The 17,704-nt window shown below is 50.5% G+C and overlaps 1 protein-coding gene across 2 annotated transcripts in view; it reads left to right on the plus strand.

Moving 5' to 3' along the window:
• CEP164 (centrosomal protein 164) overlaps window positions 1-17,704 on the plus strand; it is a 93,925-nt gene that overhangs the window by 50,864 nt on the left and 25,357 nt on the right. The window contains exons 8-14 of one of the 2 annotated variants that reach the window (XM_025358038.1): window positions 972-1,355; window positions 3,621-3,701; window positions 5,576-5,659; window positions 10,318-10,415; window positions 11,399-11,566; window positions 12,489-12,635; window positions 17,229-17,438. In XM_025358038.1, coding sequence (XP_025213823.1) covers window positions 972-1,355; window positions 3,621-3,701; window positions 5,576-5,659; window positions 10,318-10,415; window positions 11,399-11,566; window positions 12,489-12,635; window positions 17,229-17,438 — 1,172 coding nt within the window. The remainder of the gene's footprint in view (window positions 1-971; window positions 1,356-3,620; window positions 3,702-5,575; window positions 5,660-10,317; window positions 10,416-11,398; window positions 11,567-12,488; window positions 12,636-17,228; window positions 17,439-17,704) is intronic. The other variant, XM_025358037.1, reaches the window with a different exon arrangement.

The following is a 17,704-nucleotide window of genomic DNA, read 5'->3' on the forward strand; positions in this document are numbered from 1 at the left end:
GTCTGGAGCTCTGCTCACTTCCTTTATCCTTTGTAGACATCTCCCTTAAATCTCTTGCACATCTAACCCTAACTTGGCATCTGCTTCTCAGAGGACCCCAGTCGGCAGTGCTCGGTGAGGATGCTGTCTCCGAGGCTGCTGCTTATCAGCATGTACCCGGGAGGCTTTAGGCACGAAGAGCACTCTCCTGATAATTTTTCCCCTGCTGCCTATTAAACATGAAAAATAGAAATTTGAGACTTTGCTGCCTTTCTCTCACATGATGATCCATCATCATCTTAAATAAATATTGGCTTTTGAGTCTGCAGTCTTATGATGTGGCTAATGGGGCTGGAGCAAGACAGATTTATTACTTGAGGATATGATAGGTGGTGACAGAGTTGTATCATCCAGTGTAGTGACTTCCAGGCCCACCAGTGGATGGGGATCAGCTTGGGTATATCCAAATTACCATAGAAATTCCGATTCTGTAGATCTGGGGTTGAGTCAGGAATCTGTGTTTTAAAAACCTGGGTGGGCTGGGTGCGGTGGCTCACGCCTATAATCCCAGCACTTTGGGAGGCTGAGGTGTGTGGATTGCTTGAGGCCAGGAGTTTGAGACCAGCGTGGCCAACATGGCAAAACACCGTCTCTGCTAAAAATATAAAAAAATAGCCAGGTGTGATGGCACACACCTGTAGTCCCAGCTACTCGGGAGGCTGAGGGACGAGAATTGCTTGAACCCAGGAGGCAGAGGTTGCAGTTAGCCAAGATCACACCCCTGCACCTCAGCCTGGGTGACAGAGTGAGACTTCATCTCAAAAAAATTAAAAAAAAAAAATGTAAGAACTGCGTGATTGATAACCACTGGGGCAGAACTCAGGCACTGGCCTGTGGGAGTCAGGGAATAGCATTTCCATCTTGCAGCATGTCTCAGCTCCTTTTGCACATTCCTTATGTCTTCCTTTTTAACATGGTCTGTTGCTCCCTAGGAGTCTCTAAGAACAAGCCAGCCAGAGGAGAAGGATGTTTCTCTGGATTCAGCTGCTGCCAGTCCGCCTACTCCCTGCAAGCCGTCCAGCCCAGGTGCAGACAGCAATCTAAGCAGTGCTGATGGCAAAGGGCGACAGGGAAGTGGGGCAAGACCTGGGCTCCCAGAAAAAGAGGAAAATGAGAAGAGTGAACCTAAGATTTCCAGGAATCTGGTGACCTCCAAGGCAGACCCTAGGGGCAATGACCCTGCCGAAGCCTCTGAAAAGGAGGCACCAGAGGACACAGTAGATGCAGGAGAGGAGGGTTCCAGGAGGGAAGAGGCAGCCAAGGAGCCAAAGAAGAAGGCTTCTGCTCTAGAAGAGGGCAGTTCAGACGCCAGCCAAGTAAGTCACTGTATCCCATAGGCAGGGGTCAACTGTAGCCCTCTGCTACTCTGTTCAGCCCTGGGCAGGATCCTATCCCCACATCTTTATTACTGAGTCAGGAGCTTCATTTGCGTGTCCCTGCACTGGGCTGTCAGCATCAGCCAGAGCCCTTAATTGTGACAAATATGCCCAGGCCCAGCAGGCAGTAAAATCCGGAATGAAGCTGCAAACCTGCTGGCACTCGAAATTGAGAGCAGAAATTTGCTTTTCCATTGGCACCCTCCTGGAATGTTCATTTTCTTTTATCCTACTTCCTTTCCTGCTTCCTACCTCCCTCCTTACTTTTTTTTTCTTCTGTCTTTTTTGAGACAGGGTCTTGTTCTGTAGCCCAGGCTGGAGTGCAGTGGCGTGATCTTGGCTCACTGCAGCCTTGACCTCCAGGGCTCAAGCAATCCTCCCACCTCATCACAGTTCAGAGTGCTTTTTGGCAGGACATTACCTCAGCCTCTTGAGTAGCTGAGACCACAGGCATGTGTCACCATGCCCAGCTAATTTTGGTATTTTTTGTAGAGACAGGATTTCGCCATGTTGCCCAGGCTGGTCTCTAACTGCTGAGCTCAAGTGATCTGCCCGCCTCATCATAGTTCAAGGTTTTTTTTTTTTTTTTTTTTCTTTTGATATAGAGTCTCGCTCCTTCACCCTAGCTAGAGTGCAGTGGTGCAATCTTGGCTCACTGCAACCTCTGCCTCCCAGGTTCAAGCGATTCTTGTGCCTCAGTCTCCCGAGTAGCTGAGACCACAGGCATGCACCACCACACCCGGCTAATTTTTGTATTTTTTAGTAGAGATGGGGTTTCACCATGTTGTCCAGGCTGATCTTGAACTCCTGAGCTCAACCTCGATCCACCCGCTGGGATTACTGGCGTGAACCAGAGTCTGGCTCCCCTTGTACTTCTTTTTTTTGAGACGGAGTTTCACTGTTGTTGTCCAGGCTGGAGTGCAATGGCATGATTAGCTCACCGCAGCATCTGTCTCCTGGGTTCAAGTTATTCTCCTGCCTCAGCCTCCTGAGTAGCTGGGATTACAGGTGACCGCTAACATGCCTGGCTAATTTTTTGTGTTTTTAGTAGAGACAGGGTTTCTCCATGTTGGTCAGGCTGGTCTCGAACTCCTGACCTCAGGTGATCCACCCGCCTCGGCCTCCTAAAGTGCTGGAATTACAGGCGTGAGCCACTGCGCCCGGCCTCCCCTTGTACTTCTTGACATCAGTTTGGGGGCAGTCATGGTTGCAGCAGTCTGAGTTTCTATAGAGAGAGAACACTGTGTGTTGTGGCGAGGTGGAGGGTGGGGGTGATCGGGGCAGTAGGTGCCACATTTGGCAGTGTTCTGCCCCAGCGTAGGTAGATTAGGTGATAAGAAGACTCTTCTCATCCATTTTTGTGGCTCTTTCTGAAAGATGCCAAGACATGGGAGTGGTTGCTTTGGCAAGACCAGGCCAATGACCAAAATGGACAGAATTAAGCTTGAATGGGGAGATCCTTTGGCATTTTAGGTTTTTCAACCCTTAGTCCTGTTCCTCTTCCAGGTAGATGGTGAGGGAATTCATTTAAAGAGCTTTTATCGGCCAGGTGCAGTGGCTCATGCCTGTAATCCCACCACTTTGGAAGGCTGAGGCGGGCAGATCACTTGAGGTCAGGAGTTGGAGATCACTGGCCAACATGGTGAAACCTCGTCTTTACTAAAAATAAATTATCCAAGCGTGGTGATGCACACCTGTAATCCCAGCTACTTGGGAGGCTGAGGCAGGAGATTGCTGGAACCCAGGACGTAGAGGCTGCAGTAAGCTGAGATGGTGCCACTCCAGTCTAGGGTATAGAGTGAGACTCCGTCTCGGGAAAAAAAAAAAAAAAAGAACTTTTATCTATTTCCTAGGAAAGATGCTCTCCTTCTGTTTTTTAGGATAGCATCAGACTTCTGTACTGCCACCTTCTAACCATCTCCACTACTCTTGGTTCCCCTTACTTGTATAAGTCCTTGCTGATCTAATTCAGAGTGTGGTTGTCTCTACTCAGTGGGCTGCCCAGCCCCAGTAGGGGGGAGGCTGTGCACATGTCCAGAGAGAATGGCGGGGTCCACAGGCCTCCTTTAGGTTTTCAAGAAGGGTGGATTTTAGTTTGGCCTGAGCCCTATATTGGTACCACAGCCTGAACAGAATTCCCTGGGTAGGGACCATGTCCCTTTGTGCTCTGCTCTGAGGGATTTCTCTGTGTCTCTCTCTCTCCAGGAATTGGAAATTAATGAACACATGAAGGAACCTCAGCTCTCAGACTCCATAACTTCTGACCCCAAGTCCTTCCATGGCCTGGTGAGTTCGAGATGAGGGCAGTAGAGTGGTGGCGAAGAGCATGGATTTGTGAGTCTCTAGGGTTAAGTAATTTGCCCAGCATCACACAGCTTGTAAGTGGGAGAATTTCAAACTCATGCTTGAGTCTTGTCTAGCTCCAGCTTCTCAACCCATTAACTAAGGGTAATACTTCCTATTTTATAGGTTTGTTGTGAGAAGAAAGGCAGAGAATATAAAATGTTAGCATATAAACATGATTAATGTAATTATATATAAAATAATGTTAAAATGTTAGCTATTATTACTCTCACTGTTGTGTGAGTTGCCTGTGTGATCATGTGAGTTGCCATCAGCCTAGGAGGTTAGAGACTGGTGTGTTTGTGTTTATGGGATCACTGAGCTGTGGTGAGGACAGTCCCTAGGCTCAGGCCAGGAGGGATGCCGTGGCTTCATTTCTAAAGTTAAGGCTTTGTCTTGGAATGCCAGCATCCATGGTTTCTTTGTCCCAGACCTTCTACCCAGCCTGCTGTATCATCGTTTCATTTGCCAGGTCTGTACCTAAGGGGAATAGTTCAGGGTGCTTTTTGGCAGAGCATTACCTCTAGAAGCCATCCTCCATCTGTTTGGAGGAGGCAGATCAAAGGGAAGGGATTAGTGGGAGAGGGTCAGGGATGAACAGTAATGATATGAGGGGGTGCAGAAGAATTAGGAGGCTGTGTGTGCTCGCCCCTCACTGAGCCGTGGGCTTAGGAGGCAGATGGCAGCTGCATTAAGTGAAGTAGAACTCAAACTGAAAGGAAAATGTCACCAAAAAAGAAGAAAAACCCACAAACTAGAAAGGGAAGGTAAAAAGTCGTTGTTGGCAAAAACTGTCCGTGAAGAATCGCCATGTCACAGATCTCTTGGAAGTAAGGGGGCTGGCTCTTCTAAAGCAGTCACCCATGTGGAGAAATGTGCCCATCAGCATTTTTCTTCTCTCTGGAAGGAGATGGAGGAGGCTGTGGACAGCAGGACCGGATTTTGTCTGGGCGTCGCACCATTAGTCAGGGCTGATGTGACAGAACTGTCCCCATTAACATGCTATTGGGCAGCAGTCCTTCACTTAGCCCAGCAGGGATCTTCGGCTCAGACAAGGTGGGATCATGGGCCTGTGGCAGCCAGAGGACAGCAACAAACTGGCACCAGTGTGGGCACTTGCCGCCTGTCCCAAAGAGAAGCCAGTGCAGGAAGCACCACTAATTAACTCTCATTGTCCAGGTGGGCACCTGTATGGAAAAGGGATGGAACGAGCTGGAAAGGGCCCACCAAGGCTCGTTTCAAAACTGCCCACAGGTTTTCTGGGGATGCTGGCATTTCTTCTTGTGCCTGGTTGGGCACCACGGAGAGGGAGAGATAGTCGGAAAGTGACATCCTTCACAGCATGTGTCATGGAAAGAGCTTGGGCTTTGCCGTCAGTGCAGGGCCCCATGTGACCCTCAGGTCCCTTGCTTATCAGCTGTGTGGCCTTGGGTGAGTTATATGTGCTCTCCAACCTGCTTCCTTATCTGTGAGATGAGGGAAAGAGTTTTAGTCTCACAGGGTTATTTTTTCCCCATAATTTTATTATGAAAAGTTTCAGACATATGGAATAATTTAAAAAATTGTACAGTGAATACCCACATACTTACCATCTATAGGCCACAGTTAACATTTTACCATACTTGCTTGATCACATATCTTTCCATCGAGTCGCAGTGTTATTTTGAAGATGAAATTAGTGATGTTGAAATGTTTGGCACAGAGCTGGGCACATAGCAGACATCTTTCTGGAAAGTGGAGTTGGGGTAGTGAAGAGGCCTGGTGGGTGTTGACTGTGACAGAGGCAGAGCTGACCTTTGCATCTCCACTGTCTCCAGGACTTCGGTTTTCACAGCCGGATCTCGGAGCACCTGCTGGATATCGATGTGCTTTCCCCGGCCCTGGATGGAACTCGTTGGCAGGTGAGTCTCTCTGGGTGGTGGGCTGAGCTGGGGCCTCATTTTTCCTCACAACCGCTTTTTCGGATGACCCAGAACTGAGCCCTGCCCATCACAGGCTGCATTTCTGGAAGTTCTCTCCCTTCTAATTCATTAAGGCATGCTCCTGACTGCCTTTCATGGGGCTTCTGACCATTCCTGCCTTGTTGCTATAAATTAAAGCTCTTTTCCATCATATATTTATCCATTTATCCACTCATTCAGCAGCTGAAGAGTGGACTGTCTGCTCATGTGCAAAGCGCTGTGTAGACTGTAGATTTCAAGGCACTTCCCATCCTGGCCCATTCATCCTCTTTACATGCCCAGCCCACCTGCTGCTCACCAGCTGGGTCTGCTGCTCACCATCCCGGGGCACACTCTCCACCTCCACCACCCCTCTGCCTGCCACTCTGCTTTCCCGTTTTTCCCAGCAAGCTCTTTTTCGGTCCTGGAGGTTCACCTCTGACACCACCTCCTCGAATGGGATGAATTGTTCCCTCTCTTTGCTCCACTTAGTCCCTCTTGTTTTGTTTGATGGTTGTTTGTCTGTCTCCCCTGCCAGATGTAAGCTCTGTGTGGGCATGGATGGTGACTGACCCACATAGGGTACAAAGATGACTCAAACACAGATCCTGTCCTTAAGGAGCTTCAAGCCAAGAAGACTTTTCTTTTTCTTTGTGGATTGGTTAGAAGAGCAGTTCTGGCACATGATCTCTGCAAGTTTAAGGGAACATTTGGTTTGGGCAAAATGGAAATTTGTTGGGTGAAACAAACAAGATGTTTAATATGAACCCAGCCTTGGAGCCTTTAGTGAAATGTGTGCTAGAGGCAGGCTAGAGTTTTCAGGCCAGTTGCGTTTGAGCCTCACATGTTCCTCTCAGCTCTGGCTGATAAAACCTTTCTGGGCCACTGTCCAGCCACCAGGTCCTTGCTGGATCTTGGTCATGCTGTTTGTGGCGCTAGAGAGATGTGAAGGCACAGGCAGAGGAAGGTGGGATTAATCAGGAAAGGTTTGGAGGGGGCGAATTGTGGAGCTCCTTTGGCAGTAGGTGAGTGGGAGGGTTACCGAGTCAGTGGGGTGGAGGTAGATCCCATTGCTTGGGGTCCAACACCTGGCCAGTATCAGAATTACTTGGGAGCTTGAGAAAAAGACAGATTTCTGCGTCTACCTAAGACCTGATGTGGCCAGCAGCCTCTTTTTGGGCTGTGCCACTTGCTGTAATGCAGTAGCAGGACCTGACGTGGTTTTGGTTCTCACGAGGTGCAGCCTCTTGAGGTGGCCATCCCTGGCAGAGGAAGCCCTAAATCAGTGGTCCCCAACCTTTTTGGCATCAGGGACCAGTTTCTTGGAAGACAATTTTTCCACAGATGGGGTCGGGGGCATTAGATTCTCATGAGGAGTGTGCAACCTAGATCCCTGGCATGCACAGATCACGATAGGCTCATGCTCCTGTCAGAACCCAGTGCCACCGCTGATCTGCCAGGAGGGGGAGCTCAGGTGGTAATGTTTCCTTGCCTGCCCACTGTTCACCCCCTGCTCTGCAGCTCAGGGGTTGGGGACCTTTCCCCTAAGCTATACCTTGTGACCTGCCTGTCGTGATGTGGGTAATGGTGCTCAGCGTGGCTGACTGAGTAGCCAAGCCTTTGCAGGCTCAGCCTCCAGCTGTCCACCATCTCTGGGGGTGGAGGGATCGAGTTGGGGAGGGGGAGCTGGAGGAGAGAGCAGCATGGGACAAAACGGTAGATGCCATCCTCTGTCCTTCCTGTGCGTTCTTGCCCATTTTGCCATATTCTCCACTTCTCTCTCAAGGGCAGGACCAGGGCAGAGGGCTGAGCTATACTAGTTTTTGTTCATTTAAAATATTTTCAATGCAATTTAATTGAGATATAATTGACATACAATAAACTGCACATTTATTTGATACGTTTTACCATATTGTATACCTTCACAACCATCACCACAAAAAACGATTATAATGAATTAGACATAATACATTTCTTTTTTTTTTTTTTTGAGGTGGAGTTTCCCTCTATCACCTAGGCTGGAGTGCAGTGGTACGATTTTGGCTCACTGCAGCCTCTGCCTCCTGAGTTCAAGTGATTCTCCTGTCTCAATCTCCCCGAGTAGCTGGTACTATAGGTGTGCACCACCATGCCCAGCTAATTTTTCTTTTTTTTGTATTTTTAGTAGAGATGAGGTTTCACTGTGTTGGCCAGGCTGGTCTCAAACTCTTGACCTCAGGTGATCCGCCCGCCTTGGCCTCCCAAAGTGCTGGGATTACAGGCGTGAGCCACCGTGCCCTGCCGACATAATACATTTCATAATTAGAAAAGTGATTATAAAATTATTTCAAATAATACGGAAGATCCAAGTTCTCAACTTCCTGTAGCCTTACACAGACAGGGACTATGGATAGTTTCTGTTCACATTTTTCATGTGCCTTTCCAGAAAATTTTCTGTGTACATATAAGCATATATTTATTTTCTACTTGCTTATCTTTTTTCTTCCCATAAAAATTGTGATTGTGCTACCTAAACTGCTTGGCGATGTGCTCTTTCAATTTGAGAATAGGCCCTTGACTTTTTTCTTTTTTTCTTTTTTTTTTTTTTCTTTTGAGACGGAGTCTCAACTCTGTCACCCAGGCTGGAGTGCAGTGGCGCGATCTCGGCTCACTGCAAGCTCTGCCTCCCAGGTTCACGCCATTCTCCTGCCTCAGCCTCCTGAGTAGCTGGGATCACAGGCGCCCGCCACCACGCCCGGCTAATTTTTTTTGTATTTTTAGTAGAGACAGGGCTTCACCATGTTAGCCAGGATGGTCTCGATCTCCTGACCTCGTGATCCGCCCGCCTCGGCCTCCCAAAGTGCTGGGATTACAGGCTTGAGCCACCGCGCCCGGCCCCGCTCCATTTTTTCTTACGGTGTGTGGCTGATAGCCCTGGAGTCCTTTCTGACTCAGGGCTCAGTCCCCCTATTACTATCACCCCACTTTATTACTTGTGTTATATTTTAGTTTGTTAACTGGAGTGGGCCTGTGTGATTTTCCTTCTTGATGGGTGGGAGAGGGAGATACGTGATGAGCATGGTGTGGTCTGTAGGGGGAGACAAGTTGTGAGTTGCACGCTAGAAGGGGAACAAGGTGGGGCGGCAAAGGCTGCATGCCCTGCCGTTGTCTGCAGGCTCTGCCCATGCTGATGTGATGAGGAGTGGCAGCCCTGGCAGGGAGCCCTTCTGCTGCAGGCACCAGGAGGCACTCACAGGCAGCATTTCTATTTTTAATGTAATTTGGGGGAGCTGGGTTTTAGTTCAAGCCCTGCCCTTCCTCACCCATCCAGATGGCAGGGTTAGCCACAGCTGCTGGGGCTTAGGCTGCCAGTGGAGAGGTGTGGGGGCTGTGGGCACAGGGCTGGGGACCCTACTGGGGAAGACAGAGTGAGCTGTCTCCCGCCCCACCTCTCCTGTTGACCCTGTGTCCCAGAACAGACGGGGCTCCTGTTGGTGTGACAGAAGGAGTGCAGGTCCTAGGATGGGGACTGGCACTGGCAGAGTCTTTTCTTTTTGTTTTTCACCTTAGGCTGGGGGAGAGGGAGAGGAATGTGGGAAGAGGAGCTAACATTGGTGGTGTGCCTTCTTTGGGTTGCGAGTTGGGCCTTACGTATACGAGCTGCTTTGATCCTCACCAGAAGCCCTGTGAGTTGCAGTATACGATCCCGTTTTATACAGTGGAGGAGACAGACTTCCCAGGCAGGAAGACTAGAACAAAGGGTTGACCCCAGGCTGACTACACTACTATCCCCCTGTGGAAAATATTTGAAATGATCAGGAATATTTCTCCCCTCCAGGCTGGGTGACAGAGTGAGACCTTGCCTCAAAGAATAGTTCTTCCTGCCTCCTTTTTTTTAACTGACTCGCTAAATGTCACTAGTCACCCAAGCTTTAAAATGAGATTGTTGTCCTGTTTGGTTTTGTTTTTGATGGATGATGTAATTGCTGACTGGGAAGGGGGCATCATTGTCTGCTGATGGGGCCTGGGTGCTTGGGGGTCCCTGAAGGTAGCGAAGGAGCACTTTGTCTTCCTCCAGGTGCCAGGTGGTGCCCTTTTTGTCTTGGGCACAGCTCTCTCTCTCTCTCATTCTACCAGTACTCCATCTCTCCGGGACTTATCCTTACTCATGTGCTTGCCTGTGCCCCCCGATTCTGCCCTTAATTTCAGCACCCTTGTAATTCGCTGGCACACTGCTCATCTGGGCCTCTGTGGATTTGGGGTACTCATGGATTTCTCTGCTTTCTCTGCGCAGCTTGCAGTGCAGGCTTCCCGCAGCAGGAGGCAGGATTTTCTTTTTCTTGTGTGTTCTGCTTCGGCCTCTGGCGCCTGGCTCTATGTGTAATGGCTGTGGTCTTCTGCCACATCCTCCCCAGGCCTCAAGGCCAGCCCAGGGAGCAGCTGTGAGCCTGGGGGCTTAGCCAAAGCTTGGGGAAGCTTCACTGTGCAGTAGATGAACCTTCTGTTCTGTGTCCCGTATGGTCCCATCCTCTGGAGAGCAACTTCTCAAGCTTTCTCCTAAGCTTGAGAGCCAGCAGGAGGTTGGAGGGACCCAAATGCAGTCCCTTCAACACAGACTCTTTACTGCTTCTCTCCTACAGGCCCAGCAACCACTGGGAATAGAAGACAAGGATGACAGCCAGTCCAGCCAAGATGAGCTGCAGAGCAAGCAGTCCAAAGGCTTGGAGAGGTACAATAGGTGGGAGGCTATCCCCAGGGGTGTGCCTTCAGGGTGGTGTGGACTTGGGCAGAATTCTTGGCTTTGGTGGCTGGCCTGGCTCAGTGTATACTTGCTTGGCAGCAGGTGATGAACTGGCTGGATGGCCTTGCAGGGTCTGTGTGTGCACATACGTGTGTATATGTATGTGCGCGTGTGTGTACTGGCAATGTGTATATATGTTTGCATGCATGAGCAGACCCTCTGATTCTCCACCAAGATGGGAGTGTGAAGTGCCACTGGGTGCATTTGGCAGGACTCCAGGCACTATTGTGGGGCCAGGGCTGATTAAGCTGTGTGTGTGCCTGTTATGGGCCAGGGCTGAAGAAACCTTGTGGAGGTCTGGAGGAGTCACATTGGAGGGTTGGTACTGCAACTCAGAGCTCTGAGCCAGGGCCCTGCCACATCAGAAATGGCTGCAGCTATCTGTGAGTGTGCAACTGTGTGTGATGTGACAGGGGCTCTCAGCTTCTCAGGCCTGAGCCCCATGACAAGCGCTGCCACCCTAGAAGGGGAAGGAGAATGGTCATTTCACTTTTAGACCCTCAAAACCTATCCATGACAGCTTCATGCATGTTCTAGTCTGACCTCTTGAGTCTGGCTTCTCTTTTTCTCCCCACTTAGTTCTTCCACCCCTTCCTGGCCCCAGCGATGGGGAGCTCTGGGGATGGGCACACTTGTGAGTGTGTCCTGCTCTGATTCCTGAACCAAGCAGAGGCAGCATAGGGACCCCTGTGGAGCCTGACTCCAGTCTAGGCAAAAGGGGGGCTCAGGAGGGTGTCACTCCTTCCCACATGTGTGGCTGCCTTGCCCTGCTGTGGCTCTCCATGGATGGATGTGGGGACGGGGCTGGAGCATAACCCAGGAGGAGGCAATGACCTAGGTCCACGCACTGTATTCCCCAGTTCTCTTCCTGCTCTTCAAATGGAGGGACCTGACTCCGCTGCTCTGCCTGGCCTGACCAGGTTATCTCCTCCACTTCCACATGAGGAGTGGGCCCAGAGTCCCCCTCGAAGCCTGGCCACCGAAGAAGAGCCCCCCCAGGGCCCCAAGGGGCAGCCCGAGTGGAAGGAGGCAGAGAAGCCTGGGGAGGACTCTGCAGCCAGCCTCAGCCCGCAGCTCTCCCTCCAGAGGTAAGGATGAGGGGAAGCACCCCCGGGTGGCGGCCGCTCTGCGTGTAGTGGGTATGTGTGCTAGTGCTGAGAGAGATGGTGCTGGGGTTGGCTTGGGGAGGGAGTGGGGAGCTGGGGCGGGTTTGTAGCCTCAGCAGCAGCAGCAGCAGCAGCAGAGGCTCTGCTTAGTGTCCCATGGGAGCTGGATATGAGGACATGTGCCTCTTCCTAGTCCTCAGTCTGCAGCTGAAATGAGGGTATGTGGTCTGATTAGAGGAACTTAGAAACTCTTGAATAAGGAGGTGTCTCTTTTGTCCCAGGTGCCTGCCTGCAAGGGGCTGGAGCAGAGACTGGTGTCACCCTGGCTGCTCCATTCCTGCCAGGAAGCCGTTTCTCTAGTCCCCTCCCTGCCAGCACCCCTGTTTCCAATAGTCATCCTACTTCTAGTCATTCAGCAGCCCCAGCTGGAGCCCTGTTATGTGCTCGGCCCAGAGAGAGGGAAGCCCAGATCACTCTGAGTCCAGCTGAGAGGACCTTTTTTCCCTAGCCTAGTCCAGAGCATGGTGGACATTTGCTAGTTCTCTGTCCCCCTAGCAAGAGAAACATGCTGGTCTTAGAATTTATTGGGTTGGAATGAATCACTAGGGAACCTGAGCAGCATCGATGTGCAATCAAAGCATCCACTGAACACCTGCTACGTACGGAGCTCCTGGGGTACCATAACCATCCTGCTTCCGTTGTGAGGCAGGAGTCTCTGGTTTTTGATGCAGATAATTCAGGGAGAGGAAGGGTGGGGAGAGGGAGGTTTAAGACCTGAGGTAGGGAAACTGTTGGGGCTGTCTCTCTTGTCTCTATCATAGCTCTTTGACCCCAAATGGCATGCGTCTTAAGCCTCTTGCTTTCTTACTGGCTTTAACACAGTTGTTTCCTTACTGCTATCAAGGGAGCAGGCCCCAAGCCCACCTGCTGCCCACGAGAAGGGCAAGGAGCAGCATTCCCAGGCCGAGGAGCTGGGCCCTGGGCAGGAAGAGGCAGAGGAGAATGAGGAGAAGGTGGCGGTCAGCCCCACCCCGCCAGTCTCTCCAGAGGTGTAAGGGCCAGTTTTGCGTGTCTGTCCCTGTCCTCCTCTGCGTGTGGGCTGCTTCAGTGCCTATTGACTCTTGGGTGGTGGGAGGTGGGGCTCAGGCTCTGGCCAGGGGTTAGAGTGTAGGGAGATTTAGCATGTCCTTGGTGCTCCGTGTGCTGCCTTGAGAGCCCCACGCAGGCATGACTGATCCTTACCTGGGGTTAGCTTTGGTCCCTGGGGCTCCTGGTCAGGACTTGAGGTACAAGGGCAGATGAGGGGGTACCTCCTGGCTCGTTTTCTAAACTTGCTAAATCATGTTTCCTGTCTACCAAGCACTGTTTTTCTCTTCAAAAATGTTGTTGAGGTATGTAAGTACACTGCAGTACATAGGCCTGAAGTGTACAGTTCAGTGAAAGTTTGCATCTGTGCACACTGTATAACAGCCACTCAAATGGGGACTGTCTCCATCCCTCGAGGAAGTTTCCTCGTGCCCCTCTCAACCCACCCACCCCAGGTCTTCACTGTTCTGACCTCTGAGCTCCAAGTTTTGGCCAAAGGGTCGTTGTTCCAGTTCTCCACTTCACATAAATGGAATTATACAGTACACAGGATTGATCTTTTGTGCTTGTGTTCAAAGCTCAATGTGTTTTTGTGATTTACCTATGTTGAACCAAGTACTTCTAAAATTTAGAAATCATTTAGCTTTTCTCCTTCCATTGTCACGCTTCCCCTTCCTACCCATTTTTCAGATGAGGAAACTGAGGCTCAGAGAAGTGAAGGGATTCATCTAAGGTCACGTCGCTAGTCAGTGGCAGAATTAGAACTAGATTCTAGGCAGGGCATGGTGGCTCACGCCTGTAATCCCAGAACTTTGGGAGGCCAAGGCAGGTGGATCACCTGAGGTCAGGAGTTTGAGACCAGCCTGGCCAACATGGCGAAACCCCGTCTCTACTAAAAATACAAAAATTAGCTGGGCGTGGTGGCGGACACCTGTAATCCCAGCTACTTGGAATACTGAGGCAGGAGAATGGCTTGAACCTGAGAGGCGGAGGTTGCAGTGAGCTGAGATCATGCCACTGCACTCCAGCCTGGGCAACAAGAGCGAAACTCTGTCTCAAATAAAAACACTAGATTCTAGTCACTAGAGCCCTAGACTTCTGACTTTAGCCTGCAGCCACTGTTCCTTTTCTCTGCATGGAGAAAGACAAGGGTCAGGACATAAACATTTTCCCTTCTGTGAACTGAGCAGGTCTAAAAGATTTGGGACTGACTCATGAGCAGAGACAGGTTTACGCACACGTTACTCACAGCAAGTTCATGCACACATTACTCACTGAGAGCTAGCAGGGCACGTGAGCTCAGGATCTCGTGTCGTCACCATAACATTGTAGGAGTGGTGTAGGGAAGGGGTAGTCACGTCTTTCCAGTGGTGATACATCCTACAATGAAAACTGTGACCTTGAGGAATTAGGAATTATACAGCCTTCCTGTCCCCTTGGTGGCTGTGGTCAGCCAGTTCAGGATACTTTCTATGAGGACAGGAGGTGGGTGTAGTTCAGAGAGAGGGAGATTGGGCCGACGTCAGAGGGGTGTCTTCCCAGGATCTCTAGAGTGAAGCCTGGGCAGCAGAGCTCAGTTGGGGCCTCGGCTTCCCTGGCTCCTCCCCAGCTGCCTTGGCTGATTCATTCCCCTCCTTTGTGTTTCTCCTGCCATCCCAGCAAGGCTGCCCCTGCTAGGGTCTCAGAGATAGTTGACCACGCGGTTTCAGTTTACACCATCCCCTTAGGAAATGCCTTCGGTTCTTTCCTGAGTCTCTTCAGGCCCCATCACTTCCTTGTTATTAATCTTTACAGCTGCATTAGGAACAAATGGGTTGTCTAGGTTTTGTGGGAGTAGTTCTGTGTCTTTCAGCTTCCAAAGGTGTAGGCAAGCTGGGTCTGAAGGGTTAGGAGCAGAGGGCAGGCTAGAGGGAGCAGGTAGGCCAGAAGGCAGCACATGCCACTCACTGAATGCTTTCTGGCCAAGGCCAGGACTAGGAAACAGGAAGATTCTCCCCTTGTCATGCCAGCATCTTTCGTGAGGATGTGCAGAGAAGAGGGTAAAAGAATCAAAACCACGAAGTTGAGTATGAGAGGAGACATAACTTTTGTGGTAGTACCATGAAAACTGTTTCGCAGTGTTCCTAGGTGCCATTTCCCTGCCCTCCGCTCTCCTTCCCTGTCTCTCCCTGCTTTCCCTTCTGGCTTTCTCACACGTGTCTTTGAGCTGCTTGCTGGTCACCCTGAAATGATTATGCTCCTGCAGAGCCTCCCCTTTGTCACTCACTGTAGGAAACTGGGTCCCACTGATTCTGATACCTGAGGAGTTGGCCTAGAAATCAGAGCTGTTTCTTGCCCTGGAGTCCTCAACTTCCCGATCATGTCATGGATCTTTCAGGCATTGTTTACTGCCTTGGACCTGAGCTAGCAGTTTGAGCTACTAGATCTTTAAAACAAGGCGAGGGAGAAGAGGTCCACTGACAGACGGCCCAGCTTGCCTCTGTGCAAGCTCACTGGTGCTCATAGCCTGGGCACATGCCCCACGTGGTGTGATGCCCCATCTTTCCAGAGCATCTGTCCCTAGGGCTCCACATAGCTTGCAGCCTGCAGGAGAGAGAGACATTAAAAGGTACCATCTCAGGGAAAAAAGATGTTTTCAGCCAAGGTTGGAAATGAGTTGGAGGGTTGATGAGGCGGAGAGCTGTGGGGGAAGGCTCTTTCTGAGGGCAGGATTCTCAGAGGAGGTGGCAGCCACATGTCTTACATCTGCATCAGTTGGGCTGTGTCAGGGGACTCAGAGGAAGCCAGGCTTTGGAAGGAAGGAGGAGATGGAGTTGGGAGCAGAAAAGAATTGAAGGCATAGCTCAAGATCATTTCTGGTCCAAGTTATGATTTTAGGAAAGGGGAAATGAAAGGTCTTTATGGTATTTCAGAGATGACAGTAGCCTGTCCTGTCTTCCTCTCTCTCTAGTCTCAAGGTGCTGCAGTGGGATTCCTAAGCCCTTGTTTTCCTCTACTGTTCTAATCTGATCCTGCCCACTGCTTTCCATCTGCAGTGGGGCTCGAGCTGGAGGGAGAAGGGGTTCTGAGTCCCCAGCAGGGAAGACCAGCTCCCCTGTTTGACTCTTGCCCAGCCCTCTTTGTTTTGGGTCATGCCCACACTTTCTGGTTAGGTTGACTGAGCCACCGTGCCAGGCCTGCAGCAGCCTGAGTGCTGTGCGAGGAGGGTGTGTGGTGAGACCAGTTTCCACTGTGAGATTGAGGGACCTGGATGTGCAGGCACATTCTGGCCTTTAGGAAAGTCACTCTGGAAGGCAAAATGCTTTATCCTGCTCATGCTTTCCTCATGCTTTATCCTGCTCATGCTTTACCCTGCTCATGCTTTCCTCATGCTTTATCCTGCTCATGCTTTACCCTGCTCATGCTTTATCCTGCTCATGCTTTACCCTGCTCATGCTTTACCCTGCTCATGCTTTATCCTGCTCATGCTTTATCCTGCTCATGCTTTCCTCATGCTTTATCCTGCTCATGCTTTCCTCATGCTTTATCCTGCTCATGCTTTATCCTGCTCATGCTTTCCTCATGCTTTATCCTGCTTATGCTTTATCCTGCTCATGCTTTCCTCATGCTTTATCCTGCTTATGCTTTCCTCATGCTTTATCCTGCTCATGCTTTCCTCATGCTTTATCCTGCTTATGCTTTATCCTGCTCAGAATGTTCTCAGGATTCCTCTTTGGGCATTTCCTTGAAGAACCAGAAAACAAGCAAAATAACAGTCCTTATTACTTTACACACATCTTTTTAATGGATACCATTATTCCTGATCTCACCACCCTCTTATGCATCCAGGTCAGCTCTGAATTCCTTTTACTCATTTCTAAACATTTAATTAACTCTAAGCAGACGAAAACGTGCCCCCACGGGTAGATGGGGAACATGGCACTCATGTGCACACTTGCTACGTTTTTTGGCTTAGGGGAGCATCTCCTCCTGGCCCCCATGATGTTGTGATAGGGGAGCTTCCTATTCCTGGGCTTTCCTGGACTGTTGTAGTTCTCAGAGCTAGGAGACCTGCTGCTGCTTCTTTCATGGGCCCATATACATTGGCCATTACTCAGTTTGGGAGGCAGAAAGCAGTCTCTGGGGACTGTTCCCAAATTGCTGGCATGAGCCTTAAGTAGCAGGCAGAGCTCTAGTGGGGAGGTGGTAATGGGGCTATGAGCCATTCTAGGAAGGAATCCAGTAGGGACAGAGCTTCACTCTGTCCTTGCTGCTGCCAGCTCTTGAGCTGCAGCTTCAGATTTTGACCTTGGGTCACAACCTCGTCAGTCAGCTGAGAGCCTGCTGTGGGCTGCCCTTCTCCCTTGGCTCTTGGGGCCTTAAACAGCCACAGTGGGGCTTGTCCTATAGAACAAGCATTGACCATATCTCTTGCCTGCCCTTGGGTGAGCTGTTTGACTCCTGATTGTGGGCCCTCCGTTAGGATTCCATTTGTGATGTTCTGTATCCATTCTAACCTGGATGCAGAGGTGGGTGGACATTAACCCTGTGATGATATGCCATTCCCTACCCATGGCAGGCGATTCACAGAGCCTGTGGCTCCCCCAGAGCAGCTCTCAGAGGCTGCGCTAAAGTCCATGGAAGAGGCAGTGGCCCAAGTACTCGAGCAAGACCAGAGGCACCTGCTGGAATCGAAGCAAGAGAAGATGCAGCAACTGCGGGAGAAGCTGTGCCAAGAGGAGGAAGAGGAGATTCTCCGGCTTCACCAGCAGAAAGAGCAATCTCTCAGGTCCTGCCCTTTCCCTTGGGCATGCTTCCCGGGGCCTTTCAGGGGATGTGAGGAGCCAGGGACACCCTCTCAGCCTGGGGACCACTGGGATGCCCATGGTTCTACCAAGACCAACTAAAGTTGGGAAACTTTACCCAACAATTTCTGCTTACATCTCATTGGTTACACCTAGTTGCAGAGAACACTGGGAAATGTAGTCCTTTAGCTGACCTCTTTACCCAGTAGAATAAAAGCAGGGTTCTGTTGGTAAGGAAGAAAGGGAGAAT

Source organism: Theropithecus gelada, chromosome 14 (genome assembly GCF_003255815.1).
Source record: "Theropithecus gelada isolate Dixy chromosome 14, Tgel_1.0, whole genome shotgun sequence".
NCBI classification, from domain to species: Eukaryota; Metazoa; Chordata; class Mammalia; order Primates; family Cercopithecidae; genus Theropithecus; species Theropithecus gelada.